The 12,880-nt window shown below is 42.7% G+C and overlaps 1 protein-coding gene across 2 annotated transcripts in view; it reads right to left on the bottom strand.

The window, feature by feature from the left end:
* The window catches only part of LOC147684768 (kinesin-like protein KIF19), a 1,367,439-nt gene that overhangs the window by 590,232 nt on the left and 764,327 nt on the right, over positions 1–12,880 (bottom strand). For both annotated transcript variants that reach the window (XM_086940625.1, XM_086940626.1), the window contains exon 13: positions 12,318–12,495. In XM_086940625.1, the coding sequence (XP_086796751.1) occupies positions 12,318–12,495 (178 nt within the window). The remainder of the gene's footprint in view (positions 1–12,317; positions 12,496–12,880) is intronic.

The following is a 12,880-nucleotide window of genomic DNA, read 5'->3' as shown; positions in this document are numbered from 1 at the left end:
GAGGGATCTTTTTCTCCTGTTGGCTATTTCAGTACTGTGGAACCAGTCGCATTGTACTGAGCGATCTGATTGGCCATCCGAAATTCTGAAAAAAAGGTAGCAGCCGTCACCAGGGCTGGCTTTAGGATGCTACGACCACATGTGGTGCCGACCTGGAGGGGAGGGGGCACGAACTTCAGGTGGGGGGCTGCTGTGTTTAGCAATCACTTACGATTTAATTTATACGATTCAAAAGCACCAGCTACCGAGTTCCTTGTGCATCCAGCTTTCAGGCATCAATTACAATTTCAAGATGACTCTTGTGATTAATGTCCCTGCTAGAGATCGGGCGACTGGAGTTTTGTCTAGAGGAACTTTTGAATCACCATAAAATAGCACAGAGAGTTAATATGCCTGCTCCAAAGAACAGATCTGTATTTTGCGTGGATAGCTGAGTGGATTAGTAAAGCCAAACTTTACCAGCACTTTAAAACAAATGAAATGTATGTGAGAGAGGGACAATGGAGATATGAGGGGCACTTTTGCCGGTAGGTAGTGAGGGAGTCTGAGGAGGAGGCCATAGCGGAGGCACCACAGTGCTTAAATCGGCCTTGGCTGTCTTTTCAGGACTCGGGGGGTAAGTCCATACAAGGTGTAAGGGGGCAGCATAGGGAAACACTGACCCTGTGCACTTGTGGGGGAGAGAATTAGCACCCTCCCCCAGATACTAAAAGGTTTTCAAAAGTTTATGTCACAGGAACCTGGGTACTCCTGTGGGACACATTAGTGCATTCCCGTGAGGTACTGCGGTACTCATATTGCAGTCACGGTCCAAGTTTCCCACCCACACAGTAGTGCGTTTCCATACAAGCTTTGCTGACAAGCTTGCGTGGTACCATGGTGTTGAAGTTTACATAGAGGTACAGTGGTAGAAGTGTTGTTCCTGGAATAAAAAGCAAAGACAATGCAGGTTAGGTGTCCGGGGTTGGTGTTGGGTGCCTGTGGTGGGGTTGGGGACAGGACTTGGCCAGAGGCCAGGTCCTGTGGCCAAACCCCCACTGTACACAGCCAGAGGATGCGGGACATTGGGTGCAGGGCCTGATTGGAGGCTGAATTCCAAGATCTATTTAGCGTTCGTTTGGCTATGACTATCTGAACGTGTTCCAATTTTTTTAGTAGATAATTAAGGGCTCCCAAAAGGAGGGCACTTTTAATAATCTAATCTACTTAGTATTACGCCTCTAGAAATCAGGGACCTTGCTTGGACAGTTAACATTGGATACAATTTCCTGAGGCCTTGGGTCAAAGCAAAACAGCTCCCAGCTACTCCATTCATATGCTTTTCAAGTGAGAGATCCTCGTTTAGCACTACTCTCAGATTCCAGACTATCGTTGAGATGCCAAGTTGGGTTTCTGTAGGTAGAGGCCAGAGAATGGTGGGTACAGGTCTTGGGATTTTACTAGGGAGCAGCAGAGGAGCTCAGTTTTACTTCCATTTAGCTTGAGGGAGTTTACATTCATCATATATCTAATATGCAGGACTGAAGTTGCTGATCGAGTCCGTCTGATTATTATAAAGTGACAAAATCAGTTGAATATCATGTACATAGTTAATTACCTTGATCTTGTAAGATTTGATAAGAGAGATTAGAGGCTTTAAGTAAACATTAAACATAATTGGGCTAAGGGAGGAACCCTGAGGAACACCATTTTATTGTTCTAAATTTAGAGCAGAACGGGGACTTGGCTATGGCCTGACAGCGATCAGCTAGATATGACTTTATCCAATTTGACACTGGGCCACCAACACCCACTGAGGATAGTCTAGTCAGTTGAGTGCAGTGGTTCACAGGGTCGAAAACTGTCAACAGATCAAGGAGGACCAGTACCATCAAATGTCCGCTGTCTGTCATCCTACGCATTTTGTACTTGGCAGAGAGCAAAGCGGTCTCGGTTCCATGGCCGGGTCAGAAGCCAAATTGCTCTTCCTCTAGTCATGAATGGTCCTGCAACATGTCGTTCTAGTATTTTTATTGGTAAAGGGAGAATGGTAATTGGTCTATAGTTGCCAAGGATTGTAGGGTCTGCCAAAGCTTTCTTTAATTATGGCTTAACTATAGCTCTTTTCCAACATTTTGGCACCACCCTAATTTCAAGGGATTGATTACAGAGTTGTAACAGAGTGGTCGACAGTTCATCTTCCCATCTGTTCCATTGTTTTGGGGGAAAGAGGTCAAGGGGTTATAATGACTTCATAGATCCAAACAGCAACCTAAATACTTCTATAGAAATGGGATCAAAACAAGTTAGATTCGCTGTAAGAGGGTCGGATAAAAGTAAAGTAGCATGCTGAGGTAGGCCATTTGTTTTGGGGGTTATTAATATTCAAATTTACAAAAGCTTTATTCAATTTTAAAATACAGTCATAAACGCACATTATACCACATGATATTATAAACAATTCACCATTGAAAGAAGATCTTTAACAAAAAATGATAGCATTATAATGGACCTACCATACATATCATAATTTTCAAGAAATTCATATATCAATAGTTTTCCTGAATTTAATTACATTTTTTAAATTTAAAGGTAAAGACCTGGTAAAACCTTCATTCTCTAAAACTTGTAATGCTAAAAATACAGGACGACTTTGTCTGAGGCGAAGTGTCCTTAAAATTGACAAAATGCACATTTCTCTTGGTACATAATCAAATTTGCAAAAGAAGAGAATAGGCATTGCTGATTACAGTGACTTATCACATGGGCACATACTCATGGTGCTAGACCAGTCATTCATAAGAGGAACACTGATTAGTTTGTGAAAAATCCCCAGACGAAAACGGGTCAGCACCATCCTGTCATAACCTCCTATAATATTGTTTGATTCTATTGTACCTTTACCTTTAATATTTCAGTTGAGAATCTGTTTGACTCCAGGAGCATCTTTTTAAATTGTTTCTCGAAACAGAGGTTATGGTGCCCGGGTCAGGAAAATATTCTGAATGTCCAAGATCTTTCATACATTTTTTAACATATTTTAATCATGGGATATCAAAGGCCCGTTGTGTTGGGGGTTAAGATTTCTAATTCTTGAGAGTTTTCAATATCTTCTAAAATCATCTTGGTTTTATTTTCAAAGATGTCTGATATTTCATCACATAATTGCTGTTAAGGTATATTTTCTTGCCTAAGACGAGGCGGATTAGTGAGATGGCTTATTATTTCAAAAATAGTTTTTGCTTTATTAGCGGCGGCTGAGATTAAATCAAAGTAATAGTCAGCTTTTGCTTTCCTGACTTAATTTTTTTCATTATTTAGAGATGTCTTTAGGCTGATCTTATCTGCACTTAAATAGTGATGCCGCCATTTTCTTTCAAGTGGCCTGCAGATTAGTTTTGCCTCCTTCAAAGTTGTATTATACCAGGAGGCAGATGGAGCTTTGCAAAGTTTCTGAGTTGTAAGAGGTATCTGTTTATATAGTACTTTAAGATCTCACATTCAAACATATGACAATGTTCTCCTGTGGAATCTAGAGGATTAAAGAAGTTTTAGAAATTAAAAACAGGCTCAGATTCTAGCGTAGAGAGTTTATGCCATGCTCTAGTTTCAAGTGTATATTCAGTAATATTCTTAGGAGACCCCTCCTTCCCCACATATAGATAAAAAAAGTAATCAGTGAGTGATCAGTCCAACACAAAGGAGTAATTTCCATGGCTGATATCAAACCCTCTAGGGAGACTATAAGGTCGAGGGTGTGACTCCCCCTATTTGTGTAGGGTCTTGTACCTGCTGCTGTAGACCTATGGTCTTACAGGAGTTCATCAGTTCCTTGCCGGGGGTGAGTCCTCTTCCGCCCAGAGATTGAAGTCTCCTAACAGAAAGAGGTTAGTATGCACAAGTTTCATGTTGGTTAAAATGTCCAGCAAGGGGTAGGGAAAAGCTTGAAGTATTAGGTGGTCTATAACATAAGGTCCCTGCAGCCACATTCCCCGTGTGCCCTTTCAACTGGAACCCTAACATTTCAAATTAATTTACTTTGTCTAGAGGGAAAAAAGCAAAATTCCATTTGTCCCTGTAAAGCATACCAGTCCCACCCCTTTTCCTAACAGGCTGGGGTTTATGAAAACCTTCCTACCCTTCCGGGCAGGCTCTGTTGAAGTCGAAAGTTGACTCTGATGAAAAAGGATCATGGGGCCCGTAAATCTTACTTAAAAGGAACACTCTGGCCAGAGCCGTGGGGCGACTTTGAATTTTGCAAAAAGATTGGGGTCCAAACCGCTCCCTGCTCTGTTAAAAATTTACGACGCAAAATACATCCCGATGACCACGTATGGAAGTGATATCTGGGGGTATAAGGATGCGAAGGGGATCCAGGTAGCTGAGAATAACTATATGCGGAAACTACTTACGGTCCCCATCGCAACACCTGTTTTTAATGTGCATGAAGAACTGGGAGCCGTATACATCTCAGACGAGATTGGGTTTGCCCACTTGTTGCGCTGGCTCAGAACTTGGGGGTCCCCAGCACCAAATCTAGGCCAGCTAATAATTGGCACTTCTCTAGTCTGGATCGCATCCCCTGGCTTAACTATATAAAAGAACAGGCCGGCTCGCTTGGTCGCCTGGACCTGTTCCTGAACACGGGCACAGAGCAAAACTGCTATCAGAGCAATCAAAAAGCAGTGTTTCGACAAGCGGTAGATGCTTAGGGAGGAGGCGAAAGTAGTAAAACCGTCTGTGAGGAGCCATGTAATTTTGAGTATGGTCCCACAAATGCAGCCTTATCTAACTCACGTTAACAAAGCATATCACCGCTTTGTATTGACTAAATTTCGTTTGAATTTGGTCCCCTGGCTCCTGGCATTTCCCCTAGGTTATTCGAAGCCTGGCTTGCTCAAATCCTGTCCTTGTGAAATAGTTTCAGACCAGGATACATTACATTTTATGTTTTTCTGCACTTTTTATGACCCTCAGCGCAGGTCTCATATTTTACCACTGTTTAAAGATCATCAGTTTGCTCAAGTGAGGCCGGCTTTGACCTATCTTCAAATGCTATCCTCTCCCATGGTTTGCTTGGGGGTTGCCAGCTTTTTAATAGCGGCCATCAAATATAGGAAGAGGTTGCTGGCTCCAGAGTCAATATGTTTGGTTACTCAATGAGTACCTAACGAGACGGATCCAATATACACTGGTTATTTATTTACTGCATATTTGTACCTTGTATTGTTGTCCTGTCTGTATACTTATAGACGCTCGAGTAATCTGCAAATTGGGATGCGTTTTTATCTGCTCTGTACATAGTATTTTTAGAACACCATTTTTTAATGTCTTTTAAGGTTTCATGTACCAATGTCTTGCAATGATTTGTGCTTTTATGACTCTTAGCTGTTGTATAAAGTATCTTTTGACTGACTGACTGACTCTTTTGTAGTCGAAGTTTCTGTGATAAATAAGACATCAAGTCCTCCGGTGTCAAGCATTAGATTAATCTCCTCAGCATGTTTTGGCAATGATCTAGCATTCAGCAGGCCACACTTCAGTATACACATGTACTCTGTTTTAACAACATTACTTTTAGAATCAAAATTAGCAGCCGAAGGGCATGAAGTGGACATCTTACCGATATGCACCAGTTCATTGCTAGTGTAACTGATCTTAACCTGGTGGTTTGAATTCTCACTGGCAGCATGGCTGGCGTTGAGCGTGGTCAGTAGTGTGGATGAGCTCAGACAAGCTTGTTTTGACACTCCCGCTGCGCGGACACTCCAGCCCGCTGTTTTTCTATTTTCCTGATTGCGAGCGAGCATAAGGGGTGACCACATAAAGACACAAAGTAAGCCTATTGGTTTTATCAAGGTGAGCTCACATAAATATATGAAGTTAAGACTATTGGCTTTATCTACAAAATAAACACATATTGTAGCAAAGTAGGATCTGCTTTTATGGTTACTCCCACTTTTTGCCTGGTGTAATGCTGTTTCTGTTTAGTCTGACTGGGATCCTGTTAATCAGGACCACCGTCTTTGTGCTTAACCCCCTAAATTGGTTATGGAAAGTACTTAGGTGCATCCCAGATTGGATATTGGTGTACCCTTATTAGCCCATAGTATATGGCACTGAGATACCCAGGGCATAGTTACACCAGGGGTGCTCCATGGGCTGAAGCATGTATTATGCCACCCATGGGAGACCACTCAAATTGTAACTACAGGCTTGCCATTGCAGTATGTGTAGGCTGGTGCTTGCACCGCTTACAACAGATATAAGTTTCCCTATATCTGAGGTCACTGCACTTAAAACCTATAAGTCACCCCTAAGGCAGGCCTTTCAATCCTTAAGGCAGGCCTTTCAATCCAGCGGGCTCCCCTGATTGCTTGGGGCCTGCCCTGACTCCCCTGCTTATGATGAGTCACTTGGACCTTGCTGGTCCTGACAATGCACCCTTTTCACCTTCCACATTGTTTACAGTTGCCAAGTCTTGTTGGTGCTTCCGACGGACACCAATCCCTCAACTCTCAACATCCGACATGGGACAGCTTGTGAATGGATCCTGATCTTCCTCAGCGTCGCCTGGTCCACACAGCTGCAGCTCCAAGGTCACCGACAACTCTCCTGCAACACCCAACATGAGTGGGCATTCGTCTTCCGTGCCTCCTGGTCACTCCTAAGTGGCAAAGACTCTGTCCCCTCTGCTTGCAGGTACTTCTCAACTTGAATCCACCTTCAGGTTCCACCAGACACTTTCACCTTCTCCAGCAGCGGCATCTTCCTGAAGTTCTCCATTGAGTTTGACAGCGGTTTCTGCCGTCACTTCACATCTATGTACCCGGCTTCCCTGGTGTAGGTATCCTGGTTTCTAGGGTATACACGGGTGGGGTGGCTCTCCAACCTTCTGTTTCCACTGGTTTTCCTCAGGGTCCAGGCAAAACTGCAACAGCGACTTAACTATTGACTTGAATTGAGCACGCAGTAGTGTTCCCACTCTGCACACAGCCTCCTGGGGTTCCTGGTTACTTACCTCGGGTGGTTCCTTGGGTCCCTAGCACTTCTACGTCTTCTGAGTATAGTTTTGACTTGAGTCGTGGTTCGTGTACCACTATTTTAGTATGTGGTGTAGTCTCCCCCTGGCGAACCACTGTGTATTTGTGATAGTTGCCTGTTTATATTGCAAAATATTGTGTGCATTGTGTATATCTCCGGTTACGAGATATTTGTATGTGTTAGTGAGTGTCTTTTATTAAATACCTATTTTTATAAATGTACTGTGTGCTTCTTTTTCATGTAATCTATACTCATAATATTACATTCTGGTAAAACAAGCTGCGTTACCCTCCTTCTGGACAAAGCCTGAAGGCTGCTCTCCATAGCTACTACTTAGAGAGCTTTTGACGATTGTCTAAGGCCACTGAAATCACCATAAGGGTTGTCTGTATTAATGCTGGGTGCCCTCTTACATAAGTGTGCACCATATACTAAACCAGCCTCCTACACATATGAAAGTCTTTCTTTTAATTCCTCAGGCCACATAAGGCAGCCATTACACCAACCACAAGGGGTTCCCTGAAATCCTTAGCTGAAGAGCAAAAGCTTCAGCTATAGGAATGTTTACAAATATTCTAATCATTGCTAGGGTTACTGTGTATACACCCCAGGAAAAATAGAATTACTTTTCATAAATGATTTGTGGGGGAGCTGTTGCACTCCCAGCAGCCGCCCACAACATTTTCAAAACATATTAGTGATGCCCCTGCCTGAGCCAGGCTCACTTTAAAAACAAATATTCATTTTTGTTGGTGTCCCGGTCGAACCTGTGTCACCCAGGACCTTGTTTTTTTTTTGTTTTTTTAAACTAGTGGCAATGCAGACAGCCCACTCCAGTGCTACAGAGATGGTTTTTGCAAGGGAGCAATACCTCAATTCATAAAAGGGAGACCTATTAGCTTTGTCAAGAGGTGACCACATCATAATACAAGGCAATGCTACTGGCTATGTCAAGGGGCTCACCACGTCATTATATGAAGGCAAACCTATTGGCTTTGTGAAGGAATGGCACATCAGTATACAAGGCAAGCCTATTGGCTTTTTTGAGGGATTATTACATCATTAAATGACAACAAGCGTATTGGCTTTGTCAAGGGTAACCACATCAGAATACAAAAGGAAGACTTTGGGCTTTGCCAAGAGGTCACCACATCAACCTATGTTTCCAAGACTTTTGGATTTCTCTAGATGTCACCACTTTAATGTACAAGGAATGTCTTTTGGCTTTAGCAAGGGTACGCTACATCATTTTATGTAGGCAATCCAATTATGTTTGACAGGGTGAGATCATAATATTTTTGTGAAGGTATGTCTCTTGGCTTTCTGAAGGGGTGATTACATGAATATACAAAGTAATTATATTGGCTTTCTCAAGCAGTGACTACAACAAGATAGAAGGCAATCCTATTGGCATTATTGTAGAATGTTATAGCATTTTATTTTTCAATTTTTATACCAGTGGGAGTCCAGAACCGATAAAAACTATGTGGGAACAGCATTGATGCTGTATGCTTTATAGAGACTCTCACAAGTGTCTCACAGGAGTCTCCAAAGAGTAGAAAACATTGTACTCTGTTCACTTTACTTTGATATAGTGTCTTTTTCTGTAGGTTTGACCCTGGAGCTTATATATCAAAGATGCTTAATGATGATTTCTGCAGTATTTTGGTGTAACAATGTTGTTTTTTAAATTTAAGCTCCTGTGGATGTTTCACACAAGAGTTTAACACCATTAAAAGGTTCACTTGGCACCTCCAAGTAGGCTGTACTTCCTGTTTCTACACTCACTGGTGTCTCTTGGGAACGAAAATAACTTAACAAAGTTGTGTTTGCTGTAAAAGACTGTTTTTTACTTCCATGTCACTCTATGGGTTTTCTAACTGAGACATTTAATTATTTTTCCTTCTGGGTTTTTGCGTAATAATTCACCCATTTTAACTTTTGTACTCTCACGGTCATCCGTGGGTATCTCACAGGAGTTCAGCCAGAGTCATAATTGAGTCCTGATTGGTTGGAATGATTGTCAACTTCTATGTATAGGAAGTTACCACCCTATTTAACTCATTACTGAGTTCTAGGACAATCCAGTAAGAACTTCTTCAACTGCTGCATTCATTAACTTATGTTTAGCATTTTTCCAATTGCTTGTTGGGGAAAATGGCTTTGGGAAAAAAAGATAAGAAGAACAAAAGAGATGCAGGAAGAAGAACAGCCTGTAGACAAGGATAAGGTGTCACTTGTGTTGATATTTTTTCACCTGGTCAGAACAAGGTTTCTGAAAGAAATGTCATTTACAGCCAGGATCAGTGTCAGGTAAGGCTGAGGTGGTGCGGATCCATTTGTAGATCATTGGGGGCCCAACTGGCACCAGAGTTGCAGGTGTTGATCTAGTAGGGGCCCCTTCCAAACTCCCGGGGCCCACCCAAAGTCATGCCAAAGGAATGGGCAAGCCAAGATGAGGTGCATGGCCTCATAAAAGTCTCTCAATTGGGCGGGGGATGTTGCAGCTCCCAAAATCTCCGGGAGGTGTGGAGCCGACCCAGACACTGGCTCAACTGTGGAGCCAGGCCTTAAGTGGCAACGCTCCTTTGTCTTGTTGGCCGACGGACGAGGTGAAGTCAAAGCACACTTTTTTTCTTCTTCTTCTTTTTGTGGTACTTGGACTTATCTAAATGGCTTGGCGAGTTTGAATGCAACAATGACTCGATCCATTACCGATCACGGGACTGGACTTCCTCTCGACCGGAACCGTGAACATCATGGAGTAGCATGTCGAGCCGTCGTAAAGGCCAGAATAAAAGGGGGGTGTCCCTAGATCCTCCCTGTCCCGCCCGTCCACCAAGCAGGGATCCGGTAGTTGTATCTAGGTTAACAGTGGGTCTAGGGTGTCCGTTGCATCTTCGTCAGTTTCCGCTTTGAACTGCTCTAGTATTTGGGCCCATTCTTGGGAAATCAGCCTTTTTCTTAATCCCCTACATTCCACACGACTGAGTGCCTCTCCTCTGCCACCACCCATCTAATGACCTCCTCTCTCCATTTGCCCTCACATGGTGCAATGCGAGACACCCAACACTGTGTTATCAATCATTTTGCAACATCAAAGCTAACCCTGTGAAGCGACGTAGGAGTTTCGCTTCTTCGGGAGAGGAAATAGACCCAAAAGGCACACCTGCATGGTATCCCAACGTGTCTTTGTCCCGCAAGTTCAGAGAGCCCTCGGGTAACCTCCAGGCAAAACCTCCCTAGGCTAGGGCATATGAGTGAAGTCGACAGGGTGATGGACACATCTGGGATATTATGCAGAGGACGAGGGATACATTACGTGAATAGCCTGCGGTGTAAGATAAGCCCTGTGTAATATTAGTAACTGTATTGTCTTCAGTCTAAAATAATGTGACACTCATTTGGGATGTTCTTGCGTTGGGTCCCATTCCCTATCTAGCTCCCTTGCCAGTGCTAGTTCCTACTTATGACGGAGAGGCATTAGTGACTACTTGTAGATGCTCCCGTAGTCCGCGGTACAACCAGCGTACAAGGTGGTGCCCATGGCCCATAATGTGGAGAGACCTCAGTAATTGAAAATGTAAGAGGTTCGTTCTGTGCCACTAACCAGTACCTCCGAACATAATACACAACCACTGCATGCGGGAGGGACAGAGTCTCCGGCACCGCATTAGTGCAGACAAATTCATCATGCGGCATTACTGTACCATCAAGGAAGAAATCCCCAATTGTGGACGTGCCCGTCTGCATCCAGTCTCGCACCCTAGCAGTAGACAAAACTCCTCAGCGGGTAGGTAGACCACAGAGCGGGATATGGGGAGCGTATGGATTCAAGACCTTTGCAGATGTCTGAGCCTGCTTCCAGTAGTGAAGGGCAATGGACAATGGAAAAGGAGGGTCTTACATCTTGTCAGCCCCGGAACTCAACAGTGCCTGCAACGTCCCTCGCTGCAAGTGTGCGGGGTATGTCCTATTTCGAACAAGTTATGTTCCGCCAACCAATATGCAAGCCATTGCAGCTGCCAAACAATACAATACATTTTGAAATTAGGTGCTCTCATACCGCCTGCAGTGCTCGGCAGCTGCATCTTGGATAATGCTAGTCTATGTCTCCCGTTTCCCCACAACAATGACATTAGTACAGTATTTAGCGTCCGAAAGATCCAGGCCGGCAGGTGTAGCCTCATTTTGTTCACTAGAGAGAAGGGGTATAGAAATTAAAGAGTCTAAAATTATTAGGTCAGATTTTGATGATGGCGTTCAAGCCCTCGTTTTGTTATACTAGAGACAGTGTGTGCTCTTTGATGTATTGACGTGCTGAACCAATGACATTTTAATTGCTGTTTTATGTTTTTTTTGTTTAGAAGGTGCTCACTGTTTGGAAGCCTTTGCCTTTCATAAAGACACAATGCTATTCAGTAATTGTTATTGCAAGTTTATTTTTTTTTACTTTGCTGTCATCAAAACATCTGTTAGATTTCAGGTGTTATTGTCCATAACCTAAATATGCCTGCGCATATAGGCTCACATATTGATGCAACAAAAAATTGCCCTTTGTAAAATGTATCTACTTTGCCAAATTTGTTGTGTTTGTGTTTTTTAAGTTCAATTAGATACAAGTTCAACTTCATCTTTTGATTCCCTTTTATAACATTCTTCTTTGAGGGTACAACTTAACTCTACTAATGAAGTCTGTTCCCGAAAGAGGCCCTAAACCCATCTTCCAAATAAATTTAGCCTGGAATGTTGATTCAATATGGGATTTTCATTCCAGGCAGCTGGGGCAACACACATAAAGTCAGCCAATTATTACCAAACACATCCTGTAATAAAAAGCCAGACCTATTGGCTTTGCCCATGTCTGTTTAGGTCTGGCTTGACAGCTCAAGTAATTTACAGAGTATGTTTTGTCAGTGCTTATTCTTCAACTGTTTCTGTACTTCCTTCCTTTTTTCACTGCATGCCTTTTTGTGGTCCGCATCTTCCTGTGGCAGCATGAAACAACCATTCAAGGAATGTGTGGAATTATTTGGTCAATTCCCAATTCCCGATGTATTACATCACAGTAAAGTGTAATAAGAGTTTGTGAGGGGACCTGGCAGAACTTTGTTTAGGATTACAAAATAATAACACTGTAATCCATAAAAAACAGACAGCAAAGCCATTTGATGTCACTTTCAAGTAAAGAAATGTTGACTATCCATTTGCGGAGTGCTTTGTATGGATTACTCAGCTAAATTTGTTTTGCAAGCCAGAATATATAATTTGATTATGATATTTTTCCTTCTTACCTTAAACTCTGATGTTTTCTGTTGCTCATTTAAAAGCATGATGTACTCCTGCCTTGCCAAAAAAATCTCCTGAGGCTCAGTTGAATCGAAGTCTTCTTCCTCATCAACTCCACCATGAGAATGCATGCTATCCCTCTTCTGAAACGCTGAACTGCGTTGAGCCTTTACATTCTCCCAGCTACAAATCAAAAACAAATATGAAAGAAAAAATAACCTGCTTTAATGCGTTACACATTAATCATTTTTGGTGGCATCAGTGCATGCAATTATAATCATTCCTCAACAGTCCAATATTGGAAGCAACTTACTCCCACAAGGAGGAAGAAAAAGGCTACTTACCTGTAACTGGAGTTTTCTTTTACTGGAATCTTTCATAGATTCACATGCTTGAATCATCCCCATTGTCAGGCTGGGAGTTTCACGGTAGATATAGTGAGTGAACAATGTTTTTTTATTTATTTTTTGTCCTCATTAGTGCAATCTTTATTGTTTAAGCAACAGGGTCACCTCACACTGTTCGCCCTCGGGATTTGAGGTGAGAGCCATATCTTACAACAAACACT

The sequence above is a fragment of the Lissotriton vulgaris genome, chromosome 10, assembly GCF_964263255.1.
Source record: "Lissotriton vulgaris chromosome 10, aLisVul1.2, whole genome shotgun sequence".
Classification (NCBI taxonomy): domain Eukaryota; kingdom Metazoa; phylum Chordata; class Amphibia; order Caudata; family Salamandridae; genus Lissotriton; species Lissotriton vulgaris.
Note: the sequence above shows the minus strand (reverse complement) of the source record. Positions and strands in the feature narration are given on the sequence as shown.